General features: G+C 43.3%; 2 protein-coding genes across 2 annotated transcripts in view; both read right to left on the bottom strand.

Moving 5' to 3' along the window:
* Positions 1-16,675: 16,675 nt before the first annotated feature.
* On the bottom strand, positions 16,676-17,392 carry LOC128739730 (GATA zinc finger domain-containing protein 10-like). The gene has a single exon (XM_053835228.1). It carries the CDS (start codon positions 17,390-17,392, stop codon positions 16,676-16,678), a length of 717 nt encoding a protein of 238 aa, XP_053691203.1.
* LOC128739205 (nuclear receptor subfamily 2 group F member 1-B) overlaps positions 17,355-19,244 on the bottom strand; it is a 175,740-nt gene continuing 173,850 nt past the window's right edge. The window contains exons 4-5 of the mRNA XM_053834640.1: positions 17,632-17,789; positions 17,355-17,557 (exon numbers count right to left, since the gene is read on the bottom strand). Coding sequence (XP_053690615.1) covers positions 17,441-17,557; positions 17,632-17,789 — 275 coding nt within the window. The 3' untranslated portion in view covers positions 17,355-17,440. The remainder of the gene's footprint in view (positions 17,558-17,631; positions 17,790-19,244) is intronic.

Here is a 19,244-nt window from a genome sequence, read left to right as displayed (position 1 = left end):
GTTTATTAAATGTTTCCGGAAATGTGTTAACCGGGTGCATTGAAAACTGATGCTAGAAGTATTACAAATTCAACACCACCGATAAATTGCTAGCCACAATTCGTGTTTGTTTGAAAAAGAGATGAACTTTGTTGCGTCGTTTTAGGAAATGGTAACGACCGTATACGCTAAGTTCGGTGTTTTGCCAATGCCTGATTCTAATTTTGAATTTTATTTCTTGAGATGTAGATTATCTTAATATTTTCCCCCCTAGAATAACACAATGTGAATAAATAATGTGAGAAGGTTAACTTATGCGAATCTAAATTACATCTAACACTTTTCTGATTATAGGAGTTAATGTAAGCATTTATGCTGCTTCTGTTGAAATATAACAAACTATGCAGCAAATCCCCGGGTTTTTCAACAAAGTCTTGCCAGGATATTTTGTTGCATTTTAGACCAATCTATTGAACAAAAAATTGTTTGAAACTGTTTAGTTTTAGTCCTGCTGCTTCCAGTTAAAAAGCGCCCACCTAACCGATAAATCTGGGGTGACATTGCGCATCTCGTTTCGAGTGATTTTGGTTCGAGACGCCCATTTGTTTAACATGGTCGAAAAGAACCAAAATCACTCGAAACGAGATGCGCAATGTCACCCCTGATGTGAACACTGTCGAGAGGAACGTATCCAGCTTTTTACGCGCTATAATGGCGGACGCTATAAATTGTGTTCGTAATATTCGAACAATCTTTTTGACAACTCTGCATCCATCAAAACTGGGCACTCTTCTCATGTACGGCAGTGTTGCTCTTTCTTTCGTTTACGCAAAAGAAGGAGAGCAATAGTTTTGTTTACATTTCGCACATTTTTGCTCTCCTTCTTTGGCGTAAACGAAAGAAAGAGCACGGTAGTGTTGCAAGAGAAAAGTGCCAGATTTGATGTATGCAGAGTTGTCAAAAAGATTGTTCGCATATTACGAACACAATTTATAGCGGCCATCATTATAGCGCGTAAAAAGCTGGATACGGTATCTTGGAGGTGCGGAGATGCCGGTAACATAAACGAGGCAGGTAGCCGCATCGCAAGCCCGTGCCGGATCGTATCTGAAAACTTTCTGAATATTTCGGATTCCGATATCGGTGAATATCGAAGTATCGATATTTTGGTTGCGATATACTCATTACTCAGTATCGGATCGGTCCGATATATTGCGATACCAAATATCGATTCCCATCCCTAGTATCCATGCATGTAATCATTCGATTCTTCATGTATACATGCTACATGCGTGTTGTACGTAACATTTATCAAAGTAGTAACGTTGCATACGTTCAATCCTCAAAAGATTTCAGAGTTATTTCTATGTGCATTTTGAAACAATTTATTGTCAATTGCAAGGAAATTCTTTGATTTTAAGTCACCGCAAAATCACTATCTTCAGGTTTAGTTGAAAAAACCTGAAAATTGCAAGGAAAATTGTACCATCCAAAGTGCGATATCGCTCATAAAAGTGCTATTTTGCATTAAATCGTTTCGGTATCTTCGGCGCACTTATTGCTTGGAAGATAACGAAAAAGTGCGCCGAAGATACCGAAACGATTTAATGCCAAATAACACTTTCATGAGCGATATCGCACTTTGGATGGTACAATTTTTCTTGCAATTGCTTTCCTGCTATCTTACAGAAATTAAAGATTGTTTTTGTTACCCATGGTTCCCCACGTTGAAGTGATTTTACCTAGTGATGTCTGTTAATCGTTCGATTAATTCAACTAATCGAATAACTATAAAAATATTCGAATAATTTTTAATCGAATACTGCCAGCACGAGTAGTGGAATTAATCGAATAGTTCAAAGGAAATAATATGAATGCGAATAATCCCCGAATAATGGCCGCTAATCGTTCATAATCGTTCGATTAATCGAATTAATGAAAAAAGTATTCGAATATTTCTAATCGAATACCACTAGTACGAATAGTTGAATTAATCGATTAGTGCAGACAACGCTCGCCGATTAATCGGTAATCGAATAATTGAAAATTTCGGACATCACTAACCAATTCAATCCTATTTTATCAACAGCACATCTTTTCACTGCACTACTAATGAATCATACAGAGTCATATTATAACCGAACACTACAACTGTAGCACATTTTTCCAACACAGATATCGAATTCGCCTAGGTTTAATCGTCTCGCAGTAAAAAATTTGCGATCTGTTGGGACAACGGACTTGTGTCATTTTTTCTGGCACATTTCACTAACACAGACATCAAATTGGACTAGATTTAATCGCGTTCGTAAGAAATCTGTTGGCACGAGGGGGCTTTGTCACTCTCTCTGGCGTACTTCCCAAACAAGGATATCAAAATGGTCTAGGTTTAATCGCGGTGTTAAGAAATCTTGTTGAAATGAGGGAACTTAGTCACTTATTTCCACTTACTTCCCAAGCACAGGCATAGGTTTAGATCATCGTAAAGAATCTTCCAACCAATCACGAAGCGAGAATTCTGGTAAAACATAGGTTCAATATTTTCAATTTTTCAATCGTTCAACATCAAGAACCCATACTTTTCTTCATTTGGGTCAATTCTTAGAAGATTTTCCAATCGATTGGTGTAAGAATATTGAAAATCGATCGGGAAACCACTAAGCTATTAGCGTTCAAAACCTGACCACTTTTTGAGAAAGATTTTTTGAAATTACCCCCAATACTAGTTACCTTCCTGAAAGACGTAGTCCTACGTCAAAACAAATCAATAGTGTTTCCGTAGAAAATGATGTCACGTAGTTTTTACAATTTTGCTTCAATAGTGATAGTGATATGCTAGGCGGTATCTTTCGAACGAATGAAATAGCGAATCGGTTCGGCCATCTTCGACGAACAGGCGATAGAAAATCAAAGCACATCCCCCCCCACACACATTGCTCAGTTCGTTGAACCCGATCGATTGGTATGTGGCTCAGCCTGACATCAATTTCATGTGTAACAAAGGTAAAAAAAATGAGTAAAATTCAAAATACATAGTTATGAAAAAGATGCTGTTGACTTGTCTTATATGTTATGAAAGAGTGTTACCTATTTTTACTCTTCGAATACAAGTACGATCGATGAAGCGTAGGTACGTGTTTAATACATCCTCCGTGGTTTTGATTCCCTGGCTTATAGGATGCTCCGCATTTAGCCATAAGGGGTCTTTCTGGCTTTGGCTGAAAAATTTTCCGTGGTGTGCTCGTTCCAAAATAGATTTTCCTGTGATTGAGCTCTTCAATAGAGACAACAGTTTTTCTGGACAAAATGGATCAATTATTTGCTGTGACAACACTGACTAAATTTTTCTTTCTGCGGCTTGTATACGGCTAGAGCTGTGAGCACAAACAGATGAGTTTTGAGTGTCAACACATGGCAAAAATGGCAAAAGGTTCGAACTCTCAATTTCGATATCAGTATCCGGAGCTAGTTCCTCATTAAAAGCTTGTGCGCTGGATATGTCTTCCGCGCTTATACCATCCGGATCGACATTTCTTCCTGCTGTAATCATGCTTGTACGATAGCATTGTTGTTGCCGGATTCTGAAAACGTTATTATATTTTGATTGCCCGGCCACTTTTCCTGCACCTCCACTTGTGCAAAACTGAGTATCGGAGAGCCCTGTAAACATAGGTGATTTGTTTATATTTATTTGGAAAATTGTGCTTCCAGCACAAAATTGGACTTCCGAAAAAACGGCCAAAGATTTTTATTCCGATTTTTCTTCGGAAGAAAATACAATACAATATCTAAAAAAGTTTACTTACAGTATCTTGCCGCCAAGCAAAAATTCGCTGGAAAACTTCGTCAACATTAATCAATAAAGTTGAGCCAAATAAATCTTACGCAAGCTCGTCTTTTGTGGTGGTTGCAAAAGTCGTTACACTATAACCGCGATCTGGTTAGATATTAAATATTAGATATATAAAAATATAAATTTAAAGTTACGTTACCTTCGAAAAACAGCAATAACTCCTCGGGAAGCTTGAGAATATCCAAGATAAATTCTGAAAACGAAAGCGTACGCGCTTGTTGCTCCGCCATTTTGAGTTTTTTCTTTTCGTTTATTATACGCCAATATAATTTATGTGCGGGTCAAATAAATCTCTGCCATAAATCGCTACACTGAAAATTTATTTTCGCGTTAGGCCATTACCAGGAATGGAAAAAAATCGCTTCTACCGATCAAGATCATAGAAGCGATCAGATTCGGATTCATTTTTTCAGATTCAGACATCACTACTTGTAAGCGACAAACACTTTGTCGCGATCCGTGCAGATTACAACAAACCTCATGTCAGATCATGTTCATTGCATGATTGCGATGCGAAATATAACAGATACAGACGATTGGTTGTGTGCATCGTATGAATCACAATACAAACAACATGTGTAACCTTTTTTCTCGCAGCTAGGTACCTAAGATGTAACACTGTGATCGACTGCTGAGACTGTTTAGAGAACAAAATCTTGTGATCAACGCTAAAGATTCACTGTTTGTCATGATCTGTACGGATTGTGATCTGTGCGTGTGGCGATAACTCACAGATTTGATCAATATCACTGATCTTTCATCCCTGGCCATTACAAATATTTTATAAATTTTTTGTCCTTCCGGTGTTCGGCTACCGAAGGGGGAGGGGCGAGAAAAAACAAAGTGAATTTTTAATCGAGCCAAAAATAACATGGGCTTTAAGCATTTTTATGTAAAGTTTGAACGTGGAAACCGAATCTATTCTTGCTAATAATATATACGTTATTATTTTCTATGCAAAAACCTACGACAACAAGACAAAAACGAAGGAAATTTTTTTGGAGCGATTTTCGAAAATTCCATTGTTCGAATTTCCATTTTTTGTTTCGTGCTAGAAGCGTTAACTCTACTTGTACACTCATTTTTCGAGTTTGTCAGACTGTAGAGCCCACAGACAATTGATTTTATAAAAAAGAATTTGACTCATGTCTTACAAATTATTTTTTTGCCCACCGATTTTTCAAGCCAATTTCCAAGGGGAAGGGGGGTGGGTGGTTGACAAAAACTTTAAAAATGATTTGCAACGGCCTTATCGTTTTTTAATTAAAAGACAATTATGTTATAAAAGAATGTAAGTAAAAACTATATGCATCGCTGATAAATTTAATTTGTATCAAATACAATCTAAGTGTTGCAATAAAAGTAAGTGAAGTGAAGTAGAATAATGTTTATCTGTTTATCGCACATAAAATATAATGTAAATTTCATTTCAGTGTACCAAACGGAAGATTTTATGGCCTAGAAGAACACTATTGAGGAGAATTTGGATCGGATGTACGATTCCGAAGTTACAGTGGGAACAAGTACCGGAATATATGGAACTTGAACATAGAAGCACCTTGAATGTTTAATCACAACAAACCCATCATGTGACACCTATAAACACACGGATTTGCAAATCTAGACTATTGATGGTCGTACAAAGAGTTCAACACGTAATTGGCCATATCTAAACATGTCCGTGAATGTTCCGGATACCTCTACGGGGATCAGTTTCTGAATTAAACTAAAATACAACATGTGACATCTCTAAGTCGGTACTCGAAATTGCAAAACTAGTTTGTTGACACATATAGTGTCCAGGATCACATTGGTTATCCTCGGACACGTTCTGGGAGTGTTCCGGACACACAAGAAAGCGACCAGCTTCTGAGTCAAACAAACCACATCATGCGACCTCACTATAAATTCAAGATAACAAATTACAATAAAAAGGAGAAAAGGCCAGGAAGAGATATGAATCAAAAAGGACATTTTGAACAATTGAATTGAACGAGCACGTGAATTATCAAAACAACAACGACACGTGGTCTTGAAAATACTGCTGAGTCATTTGGTTTGGATGGTTTTGAAAGGATTTTATTCTATGTGTTATATCAGTTCGTCAGTGGTAGGACCTTCAGTAGCGTATCGCGTATCACATTTTATTACAAATTGCGTACTTTCGTAGAAAAGAGGGGTGCTCTTTATGCCCCTAATCCCCCTAGTCATCGTTAAAAATCTAAAATCGATTGTTTTTCTGCAAACTGTCTTTCTCCAATTCCCATCACCAATTCCCACTGATAGTGGGTATTTTTCAATATTTCAACCAAGTGAAATATAAAAAGGTTGTATTTATAGGTCACAACACTTTCTCTGCACCTCAGCTCTACATGAAAAAGATCTGTGAATTTGTTTATCGACGTTACTTATTTGGTGCCTGCGTTACAATCACTTCTGTGGTTTCCACTAGCAGATAAATAATCGAAGGGAGGAGTTAATTTTATGTACCTACCTTTTGAGCAAACATATTTATTTTTATTTGAAATTGCTCATAGCTATCCTAAAAATTTCTTATTTTTTCAACCGATTATGTTCGAAGCACGAAAGCTTAAGCCACAGTACGAAACAGAAATCCATTAATTATTCCCACACTTCATCAATCATCCAATAAACCTCGGACACCCCATCGAAGCCAATAATGATCACGGTTGAACCTTTCTCCAAACAAAACCACTGTACGTAGGTTCCGTTCTCCGTTCAGTTCACACCAGGAAGGAGACAATGCGCATAATAATCAGTGTTCGATATAATCAAACGTTCCATCACAATACCTGCCACTTTCTCGTTCTCCTGGCCGGAGGAATATCGGGCAAATCAATTGACACCAAACCCTCCTCCCCTGCTGATGTACGTTACAAGATAATAGATGGTGCCTTCTAGCGGAATAGCAATTTGGATTCAATCGCCACTCGGGTATGGGTTATTCCACCTAAAAATATTCAAGGGAAATGGAAAGGCCATCTGATCAAATAGTGAAATAGCGTCCATTGGATAATTAATGATTACAGTTCTGAATTGCTGCCAAAAGTTTCTAGTCATGATCTTTAGCCAAATTAGTGGGAAATTGGCGATTCAGTATCAATTTGTCATAGAACGAATAAATTGATTTTTGTCAAATTTATCTAAGATTGGTATTTATTTAAAGTAAAGGCAAATTACGTACGAAGAAAATACGACATCTTTTCCTTTATGGAGGAGCGTTCTACATTTAGGTACTAGACAATGAACTGCGGAATGCGTGTGCTACCCCAAATCAGGAAGTGTTTTAAAATTTTCTCCACTATAAATTTTTTTTGGCACGAGATGTGTTTTACATATACCTACCATCACCATGTGGATACATAACGTTACTTTGGCGAGCGACGGACTGAGGAGATGATTACTTGTTGCTTGTAATCCAGGTTCGGGTATACAAGCGAAACCTATTCCAGAAGATTTTGATAGTACATCGTAAAGGCTTCTAGCCCCTCACAATGGAGTACTGTTTGGCATACCGGGGTATTGAAGGTCGATAGGAGACTATCATTCGCCTGCGTGTGCAGCGGAATGCTTCACTACACCGGAATTCGGAGGATTTGGTTGCCACATATACCATGCATATTGCGACTTACACCAACAGGATTAAGAAGTTTACCAGTAAAGGTGCCACCGTTGACATCAGAACGCCATTTAACAATCATCAGTTCCGTTGCATCGTCAGCCTTGAGATCGTTGACATCTTCAACCTTTGTACCATCTACCAGAGCTGCGGCAATACACATGAGCTGGGTACAGCTTTCATCGTGATGGACGGGATGCGGAAACGGGTGATTGGGTGGTATGTGCAAATGTGCAGGTTGAGATTCAAGGGCCAGCTCTTCAACATAAGCATCATCAACGTGCACAGTCCGCACCTCAGAAGTACCGATGACGACAAGGGTGAATCATACGCGCAGTTGGAGAGTGAATACGAGCGCTGACCAAAACATGATATCAAAATCGTTATCGGGGATTTCAATGCTCAGGTCGCCCAGGAGGTGGAACACAAACCGATAATTGGGGGATTCGGCGCACATCAGCGAACCAATGAAATGGGCCTAAGACTTATCGAATTTGCCGCCTCCTAGAACATGACCGGACGTAGTACCTTCTTTCAGCACCAAATCAGACAGAATCACAGATCGACCGCGTTTTGACCGACGGTCGGCACTTCACAGATATTTTCGACGTCAGATCCTATCCAAGCGCTAACGTTGACTCAGACCACTACCTAGTCATGATTAAGATGCGCCTAAAATTCTCCGTTGTGAACAACATTCGGTACCGACGCCAGCCTCGGTTAGATCTCGCTCGGTTGAAGCAGCCAGATGTCGACGTAAACTGCGCGCATTAATTCGAAGCCGCGCTGCCGGAAGAGGACAAGCTGGACGAAGCCCCTCTCGAAGACTGTTGGAAGTTTGAAACACCATCAAAACAGTCATCAGCAGTGTAGCGGAGAGCTCTATCGGACATGTGGCACGATGCGGAACGATTGGTTTGACGATGAATGTAAGAAGGTGATGGATGAGGAGAACGCTGTGCGGCTTCGTCGGTCTAAAACAGATCAAATATTTACACTGCGGCAGATCCTTCTGGCTGGTAAAGGGCTTGGTAATGCGTATCATTGGTGCCTTGTGCACTGGGTATAAAATACACCCCATTGTGGTCCACAGCCTCTTACCCAGGAACTCCTACCCCTACCTGCTCGTGGTATCAGCCGGGATACAAGCAACCTCGGTGGAGATCGGATAACCAACCCCGGTGGAAACCAAGGTCGTATGCTGACAGGAGAGGAGGACTCCTTCGAGCTACGTTGGCCCTCCGGCGATACTGTGGGGTTGGTTGCGGGCATTGCAAGCCTGAACCCCTTAAAAAATCAAAGCTATGGACTCCGTAAGTAATAATAATAGCTCTACTCAGAACAATCGGCAAAGACCCATTCAACGAAAACGGACTAACGATTGGAAATTAGGAACATGGAACTGCCGGTCTTTAAATTTCCTCGGAAGTGCCCACGTGCTTTCTAAAGAAGTGAAGAGCCGCAAGTTCGACATCGTAGCGCTGCAGGAGATATGCTTTTTTTTTGTATTGTTTATGCAGGGAGAAAATCTTCATAGACAGCACCTTCGCGGTGCCGAATAGGATTCACATGGTGCCAACATGCGCCTACCTACTAGAGATGGTCGGGTAGCGGAAAATTTGCCCGAAACCCGCACCCGTACCCGTACCCGCCGGGTTCGGGTCGGGTTCGGGTACTGAAAAAAAATAATTTGCGGGTTCGGGTCGGGTACGGGTTCTTAATTTTTGTTTTTGAAACCGGGTACTGGTCGGGTCGGGTATTTCTATCGACCACATTTAACACTAAAGATAGTCGGGTACCCGGGCCCGTCCCGTACCCGACGGGTTGCGGTCGGGTTCGGGTATTAAAAATAATAAATTTGCGGGTTTGGGTCGGGTACGGGTTTTAAATTCTACTACCATCTCTACTACCTACTAAAAACTATCCTGCTGCCCGTTCCTGAACCCCTCCCGGAACTACTGTTAGGTTTTATTTCAGGAGGGAGGACGTGCCGAAGCACTCCGACTTGTCCGTTGCGTGTGTGGGCCTGGGCTGCCCAATCAGCCCATTACTGACCCTAGCAAGCTATGTCAGGCCCTGTCGTTGCAACCGTTCTAGCCGTTGCAACTCCGTTATCACCGCCGTTGCCGCCCTATCGACGGCACCCCATGCGCGCTGCTCAGCGCACATTCTCTGCACAATGTTGTCGGCGTTGGTGTCTTCCCCAACGACCGCAAGCATCACCCGCCGAGTGGACGTAAACCGCGGGCAGTGAAAATCACATGCTCCGCCGTTTCCTCGGCTACCGTGCAAACGGGGCAAAAGGGTGAATCTACCCGCCCGCGTGTATGTAGATACTTCTTGAAGCATCCATGACCCGACAGAAACTGGGTAAGGAAAAAGTTTACCTCACCATGACCTCTGCCGATCCAGGACGATATGTTCTGGATCAGCCTATGGGTCCACCTACCATGGTCGGTGCGATCCCATTCCGCCTGCCAACGCCTAATAGAGTCCAGCCTAACTCTGTCCCTAGCGCCCCTGACGTTCCTCTGCCTATGGCACTCGATATCCTCACCTAGGAGTATGCATATTGGAATCATGGCTGCAATAACCCCAATCGCATCCAACGATATGGTACGGTAGTCGCACGCAACGCGCAATGCTAACAGCCTGAACACCTTGTTCAGACATGCCTGATTGCGCTTACTCTCCAAAGCTGGGGCCCACGCCGGTGCACCGTATCGTAGCACCGACATGGCAACGCTGGCCATCAAGCGTCTCTTACTGCTGCTAGGACCGTAGCCGTTCGGCATGATCTTAGACTGCGCAGTGACCGCCGTTGACGCTTTACCACAAGCATAATCCACATGGCTGGTGAAGTTCAGCCTGTTGTCTGTCATGACACCCAGGTACTTCACACTTCGTTTGGAGACAATCACCTGCCCCCCCACGATTACTTTTGCCTCTAGGGCCGACTTTCGGTTGCTGACCATCACAGCTTCCGTCTTATGGTGGGCCAATCGCAGATTGACGCCCGCCATCCAACCCTCTATTATGCTTATGGCGTCTGATGCCAGCATTTCCACCTCCTCCAGAAACTCGTCTACCACTGTAAGGACGATATCATCGGCGAAGCCAGTGATATCGACCCCAGTGGGTAGTTCGAGCCTCAGCACCCCATCGTACATGGCATTCCAAAGCGTGGGGCCGAGAATCGAACCCTGTGGAACACCCGCTGTCACTCTGTACCTCTTCGCCCCGTCCGCCGTGTCGTACACTAGCGTCCGGTTCTCGAAGTAACTCTTAAGCAACCTGCATAGATGATCCGGTACCCTCATCCTATGCAGCGCTAACGCAATTGCACCTCAGTTAGCGCTGTTAAAGGCGTTTTTGACATCGATTGTGACTATGGCACAATACCTGTCGCCTCGCCTTTTCCGTTTCATAGGCTTCTCGGCCCTCTCCACTACGGACTTTATGGCATCTACAGTGAACTTCCCCTTACGGAAGCCTAACTGCGTGTTTGCCAGTCCGACATCACTTTCCGTCACAGGCGTTAGCCTGTTTAGGATTACCCGCTCTAGCAATTTGCCTAGCGTGTCCAGTAGGCAAATTGGCCTGTACGACGAGGGATCACCAGGCGGTTTCCCCGGCTTTGGCAGCAGTACCAATCTTTGGACTTTCCATTTGTCTGGAAATTCGCATACCTCTAGGCAACTCTGAAGCGTCTCTCTAAACATTTCCTGCGGCGCAGATGTACCCTTCATCTTTTTCATTACCACCTGGTATGCACCTCCCCAGGGGTTTGAGTCCGCATCGCGACATAGCTCCTGGAAACAGGATTTCTTACTACGCCTAACCTCCTTCTTAAGCGCCGACCTTGCCGCTCTAAGATCAACTCCCCGAGCTTCAGCATCTGCATCGGTCCGGGCCCTCTGCGCTAGCCTTCTCGCTCTGTGGCACCTGGAACGGAGCTGGGCAATGGTATCACTCCACCAGTATACCGAGCGACGACCGTTCATTGGCTGCCCCGTCCTAGGCATAGTGGTATCACATGCCCGTACTAGGACGTTGGTCAGCTCACGAGCACTCAGGTTCGAGCGGGTGCTCTCTGCACTGAGTGCTTCAACGAACGCAGGAGATATGCTGGAAAGGAACGATGGTACGTACGTATAGAGATGGTCATGCCATCTACCAGAGCTGCGGCAATACACACGAGCTGGGCACAGCTTTTATAGTGATGGGCGAGATGCAGAAGCGGGTGATCGGGTGGTAGCCGATCCACCCCCGAATGTGCAGATTAAGAATCAAGGGCCGTTTCTTCAATATAAGCTTAATTAACGTGCACAACCCTCACCTCGGAAGTACCGATGATGATTAAGAGGAATTTTACGCACAGATGGAGCGTGAATACGACCGCTTCTCAAGACATGATGTCAAAATTATCATCGGGGACTGTAATGCTCAGGTTGGTCAGGAGGAGGAATTCAAACCGGTGATTGGACGGTTCAGCGCTCACCCGCAAACGAACGAAAACGGCCTAAGCCTTGTCGACTTCGCCGCCTCCAAGAACATGGCCATACGTAGTACCTTTTTCCAGGATAACCTCTACCATCGGTACACCTGGAGATCACCCAACCAGACAGAATCACAAATCGACCACGTTCAGATAGATGGTCGGCACTTTTTAGACATTATCGACGTCAGCGACTGAAGCAACCGGAGGTCGCCGAAAACTACGCGTTATCTCTCGAAACCGCGCTGCCGGAAGAGGGTGAGCTGGAAGAAGCCCCTCTTGAGGACTGTTGGAATGCCGTGAAAACAGCCATTAACAGCGTAGCGGAGAACGTCCTAGGCACCGAATCGACGTAACGAATGGTTTGACGAGGAATGCCAGCAGATATTGGCTGAGAAGAACGCAGGGCGGGTACAAATACTGCGTAGAGCCACCCGTCAGAATGTGGAACGATACAAACAGCAGCGGAGGCAGCAAACCCGACTCTTCAACGAGAAGAAGCGCCACCAAGAGAAGAAGGAGTGCGAAGAACTCAAACAGTTGTACCGCTTTCACGACACACGGAAGTTTTATCAGAGACTCAACGGATCTCGCAAAAGCTTCGCGCCGCGGGCCGAAATGTGCAGAGATAATTAATTGACTGACGACCGTGCGGTGATCGAAAGGTGGAAGCAGCACTAAGATGAACACCTGAATGGGGTGCAGGCAGAAGACCATGATAGCGGAGGAAGTGACCACATTGGTGTAGCAAGCAACGAGGATGTGCCACTCCCATCGATGAGGGAAGTTAAAGAAGCCATCCAGCGGCTGAAGAACAACATTGCACTTGAAGGTGTTATAAGACGAGCGGCGATCGAAATGCGGGCACGATTTTCAATAAATCTAGTCAATTTATCTGCTTTGCTGACGACGTGGATGCAGTCGACAGAACATTTGAGGCGGTGGAAGATCAGTACACCAGACTAAAATGCGATGCAGAAAAGATTGGATTAAAGATAAATACGTCTAAAACGAAGTAAATGCTGGCAGGCGGGACCGAGCGCGACAGGGCCCGCTTGGGCAGTACCGTGGTAATCGACGGGAATGAGTTCGAGGTAGTCGACGAGTTCGTATACCCTGGCTCACTGGCAACAGAGGACAACAATACCAGCCGTGAGATTAAAAGACGTATTATCAGCGGAAGTCGGGCCTACTACGGACTCCACAAACACTTGCGGTCGAACAATTTGAGCCCCCGTACAACGTGCACACTGTACAAAACGCTAATTAGACCGGTTGTCCTCTACGGGCACGAAACGTGGACACTGCTAGAAGAGGACCTACGAGCACTCGGAGTTTTCGAATAGCGGGTGCTGAGAACCATCTTTGGCGGAGTACAAGACAACGGTGTATAGAGGCGAAGAATGAACCACGAGCTCGCGTGTCTCTACGGCGAACCAAGTATTCAAAAAGTGGTTAAAGCTGGACGGATACGTTGGGCAGGACATGTTGCTAGAATGCCGGACAACTATCCTGCAAAAATGGTTTTCGCATCAAATCCGGTAGGAACAAGACGAAGAGGGGCACAGCGAGCGAAGTGGCAAGACCAGGCGGAGCGAGATCTGGCGAGCACTGGGTGCCCGCGGAACTGGAGACCAGCTGCCATGGACCGAAATAGATGGAGAAATTATGCTGCGCAGGCCTTGTCGTAAGACGTTAGGCCAATTAAGTAAGTAAGTGACGTTTGTTTTACCGGTTGTTCTCTACGGGCAAGAAACATGAACAATGCTCGAAGAGAACCTGCGAGTGCTCGGAGTTTTCAAAAGACGAGTGCTAAAAACGATCTTCGGCGGCGTACAGGAAAACGAAGTATGGAGCCGGAGGATAAATCATGAACTCGTACAGCTCTATGGCTAACCCAGTATCCAAAAGGCGGCTAAAGCTGGACGGATACGATGGATAAGGTATGTTGCAAGAAGTTACTAGACATGAGTCGGGAGTATAACTTGCAGGCTCATAATCTGTTAGTGAAGTTTAAGGCGGCGTACGATTTAGTCAAACGAAATCAGTTGTGGCGGATAGTGAACATGGTTTTCCGGCGAAACTAGTTACGTTGATTCGTGCAACCCTGGATGAGTCAAAATTATGGGTCAGAATAGCGGGTGAGACCTCCAACGTTGGTCATGTACGTACGTCACGGAGGGAATGAAGCGAAAGGCTCCATTCTCCAACCTGCTATTCAACAATGCCTTGGAAGGTTCAATACGAAGAGCAAACGTGGAAAGGAACGTATTAAGTATACATATATGCTGATATAGTGAAGGTATAGTATAAAGTGGCAGGCTGCGGTGGGCTGAGCAAGTGGCCAGAATGCCCGACGAAAGAGTAGCCAAAAGTATTTTAAGCAGAAAATTAAGAAAAGGCCGTAGACTTTGGGGCAGACATGATGTGCGCTGTCGAGGATGATGCACATTCAGTAAGTGTTCGAGGGGAGAACGACAGCTCAGGACAGACAGAACTACTTTACTTTACTTTTACTTTAGTTTAGGCTCATTGTTGTATATCGGCTTTGATTACTTAGGGAAGAGGAGTCTGGTGGATTAATTCTTGCACCGCTGGGCCAAGGAGTATCTTTCCTTTATAGCAAGTTTCAGTAAGTGGTCCGAAAAAAAAACTATCGCTAATAAAAATCGCAATACCAAAACGCTTGCAGAGATATTTTTTCAAAGCTGCAATTTTCTTACTCATTTGGCAGGCGACATAGATTTAGCACACAATTGGGCAGGTTTTTGTGTTCAACTATTGCGTTTATATTTTAATCTGTTGAAATTGAAGCTTAGGACTGTGAGGGAAGGGAGTTTTGTGAATGGTTTTTGGAGAAGGGAATGATTAAAAGTATTGATATAACCACCTTTTTCGTGAGAGATTGTGTTAGGTTTTAGAAGAATGTGAGTTGAAATCATTGGTTAGCGACGTGCGTTGTGCTGAAAACTTAAATAGTGTGAATTAGGAGGGAAAGGTGCAAAAATGTGTGAAAAATAGTAAAATTAAGCGTGCTATATCTAAAAGTAAGAAAAAAAAAATAAAACGGTTTGGGTAATTATTCTTTCTATAAACATATCAAAAGACGATCCGCATTTGCAATTCTGTTTTTTTATAATTTATTTTTATGTACACAATTTTATATGCCGTAATATATTTTTGTATTCATATTCAGTAGATTATTACACTGCTTATTGGCTTACACTTAGCCTACTTTCAATTAAATATCGTTTGCTCTCTTTTACCAACTTTTTTCTTTGTTTCGCAATCCGCGTTTACCGTAACTTATTGGCATCATTCATTAAGATTAGATCTCCCTTTGCCGCGATGCCTTGGTTGACACGAAAACTACGTGTGTCTTGTCACCTTCATTTAACTAACTGCCACTGACTGCCTATGATCCGGAAATAACGGGAAGTACGTTCATTTTCTTTATAGTATAATATTGCAAGTAAACAAACAATTTTGTCTAAACTAAGGAACAAACTGACAAGTTTTTTTTTGCTTCTCTCGATTATTTGCATTTCTCTTCTCAAGCAGAAAATGTTTTGATTTGTTTCCGATTCCAAAGTGTATGACTTCCGCAACCACGGTCCGTTGAAAATCCGTAGCATAATATTTACATAAAACAAGTAGAAAAGTTGCATTGTTTTAACTAGGGCCGGCTGAAGCTACTACATAGTTTCCATTTCTTGTTTTTTTGTGGGATTAACAATTTTGTTCACATCCATAAGAATTTACACAGTTTGATTTTTGCTATGTTCTAGTTTTTGTCTAATGTTAATAGTTTTGGAATTTTACAATGGTTTGTTTCCTTTCCTTTCTTTCTACACTGATGGTACGAATAGTTCACAAATTTCAAGAAAAAGTGGGATCCTGGTATGGAAGCGGACTGGATTGTGGATTTCAATTCCTCCCGCGTGGGCAGGGGCGACTTCTCGTGATTGATATTTACAATAGTCGAGTCTATGGACGGCCATCAGATTGCGATTGTTTACTGTGGATTTTGGCTTAGCATTATATTCCGTTATATGATGAGAACAAAATAACAACAAAAAGTCGGTTCGTAATGTTTAAGTAAACCACTAGCACTGTCCTAGCAGGGGCCACAGAAGGAGACTTGCTTTTTTTTGTACACTTTGCAATAAATAAATATATATTCTGCTAAAAAATAGAACAACTTCACAAGAGCATGTCATATTATTGCATTTTTTTTCTTTTTTGACGAAGTACGTTTCGATTACATCTCGCATGTTTCCAACGGAAATGCGCCACAGGTTTCACTTTGTGAGAATTACACCGGTCTCGCACGTTTAATTTTATACACTTATCGTTATTTTGATCTGAAGAAAATCAACTTAGCTAATCGAGCGAACGATGGCACCGTAAACAATTGTCTTTTACAACTAAAATTGAGCGTTGAGTGGATTTGTTTGAAGGATAGACTCATTGTAAAAAATGGCCGACCTTAAATAAAATAAAAAAACGGCAAAACTTGAAGCAGCCGGAGTGAGTTTTGTCAATTAACAGCTTAAATTTGGTTGGTCATGAAACAGAAAAAAATTTGATTCTTTTTAGTATCCAACTTTTGGTTCAGTTGTGCTGATGCAAATGAAACCTGACCGTGGACAATTATTGTACTAAATAATGCGTGAAGCAGATAAAATCGTTTCCAGTGCTCTATTCAAGTGATGTCATCATCCACGACCGAAACGTTAGCCTCGGAATCGAGTTGCTGCTGCTGCCGATGATGCTGAGTTTGGTGTTGTCGGATGCTGTCATGATGATTGCTGTCCGAGTCATTGTTCCTATCGCTGTCGATTAGATTAATGTTGGCTATGTTACTACTTTCTAGAATATTAGCACCCATCAAGATAGCTGGTAGTTCTTCCTGTCCTTGTTGTTGTGACTGCTGCTGCTGCTGTTGTTGTTGTTGCTGCTGTTGATGGCGTTGCTCTGTTTCGGACTCGTCCTGCGCCTGCTGTGATGTCGTGTGGTTCGATGAGCTCTCCATTGCTGACAAGTGATCTAAACTGTTTACATTATTTGTGCTGCTGCTACAGTTGCTATTGCTGTTGTGGTTGATGTTATTACTGGTAAAATTGAGCGAACTTTGAAACTGAGAAAACTGGCTGGTGGATGCCATCAGAGAGGACAGAGCAGCGGCCGCAACGTCCGAGCAGCAACTGCTATAGTACGACGTGGACGACGGCGAAAGCGCTCCCAGCGCGGAAGAAGATGCAGCGACCTGCGCCTGTGACTGTGACAACTGATGCGACAGTTGATGGTGATGTTGTTGCTCTTGTTGCTGTTGGTGATGTTGCTGATGGTGTTGTTGCTGCTGTTGCTGCTGCTGCTGGAGAGCTGCTGCGGCCACTACCGTGGACGACGTGCCGCCCATCATCAGTGAAGATCAGGTCGTTGTCAATTGACGCCACACAGCCGTGTGTCACATCGAAGGTAGGTAAGGCCAAGAAAAACTACTACCAGACAGTAGCATATCCCGGATTAACGTTTCGATTGGCGTTTTACCCACTAACCGAACGAAGAACAGTTGCTCTATCACCTGGAATCGAAGAAGGCGTCAGCTTTATTAGTTGCATGCTCTTGTGGCAGTAATTTTAGCACCTTTGAACCCACCTGCGAAGAAACTGTCCGCAGCGAGGGTAACCTTAGCAGCAGTTTACCGAAGCGGGTGGGCTGGTTGGGATACTGGGACCGGCAGTACTCTTCCAGAGCGCACTGGGACTTTTCCTGCAGCGATTCGATGTGGGCCACATCCGACAGACCGCAGGCATCTGGAAGGAAGGCAGAAGGAACTTGTTAGCTAAATTTTTCACTCCGTTACGGTTCAGCATGGAAGCCAGGGGCTGTGATGGTAGGGAGTTTTGCGGAGGGTTTTTGGAGAAGGGAATGATTAAAAGTATTGTTATAACCACCTTTTTCATGAGAGATTGTGTTAGGTTTTAGAAGAATGTGACTTGAAATCATCGGTTAGTGACGTGCGTTGTGCTGTAAAACTTAAATAGTGTGAATTAGGACGGAAAGGTGCAAAAATGTGTGAAAAAATAGTTAAATTAAACGTGCTATATCTGAAAGTAAGAAAAAAATAAAACGGTTAGTAAATGGTATAAACAATTGGATAAATGAAAAATGAAGAAAAAAATAGTGTGAAAAAAAGTTGCAGTTTAAGGAAGAAACGGAGCAGGAAGGTTTTAAAATCTGTGCATGTTTCAATAACTATGCTAAAATGGTTCTCAGCATACGGGCTACGACCAACCTTAATGGAGATCGGGTAACCAACCCCAGTGGAAACAAAGGTTGTAAACTGACAAGGAAGGGGAAATAAGCGTCCTCGTGTCATTGGGACATGCTAAACAATACTGTCACGATGGTTCTTCGCACACAGGGGGTAGTTCAGGCTTTACAAATAGCAAATAACGGTAGTGCGGACCGCGACAATCGGCGTAAAACAAGGCAACCGAAAAGGACTTACGATTGAAAGCTTGAAACTTGGAACTGTAAGTTTCTCAATTTTTTGGAAAGTACCCGCATTCTTTCCGACTTATTGAGGGCCCGCAAATTTGACATTGTAGTGCTGGGAGAGGCATACTGGACGGGGTCTACGGTACATTCGTATAGGAACAGATACATCACTGACGAACTGACATGACACTTAGAAGAAAATCCTTTAAAAACCATCGTCCTGCACATTTTGCTTGCACACTAGCAGCCTCTGTTATGCATGTTGCGGAGTAGCATGCAAGTTGCATTTGCAGGGTTTTATGCTGTAGGGTTTTGTACATTTGAATGGTTTTATACTGAAAACTCAAAGCAATACTCGCGCGCCGCAGTGTGGCCATGTTGCGAAACATGCTTTTTTGAAAAACGAGTGGGTTTTGATTAGACGATGGAATTATCGCGAGTGTCTCGTCTGTTGGTCTGTGGATACATCATTTACCAGAGCAATGGAAATACACGTGCTGTGTACAGCGTGATGACCGCCAGGTAGGACGTTTCTTCGATGTTAGCATGATTATGATGGATGAGGACGATAAGGACGCTTTTTCACGCACAGCTTCAGCGTGAATACGACAACTGTCCAAGACAGGTGTCAAAATCATCAGCGGAGACCTCAACGTTCGGATTGGCCAGGAGGAGGAATTCAGACCGGTTGTTGGAAAGTTCAGCACACATCCGCTCATGAGCGAAAACAGCCTCATTGACGGCGCCAAAAATATGCCCATTCGACC

Source organism: Sabethes cyaneus, chromosome 3 (genome assembly GCF_943734655.1).
Source record: "Sabethes cyaneus chromosome 3, idSabCyanKW18_F2, whole genome shotgun sequence".
Lineage (NCBI taxonomy): Eukaryota > Metazoa > Arthropoda > Insecta > Diptera > Culicidae > Sabethes > Sabethes cyaneus.
The sequence above is the reverse complement of the archived record's forward strand: the minus strand, read 5'-3'. Positions and strand labels throughout refer to the sequence as shown.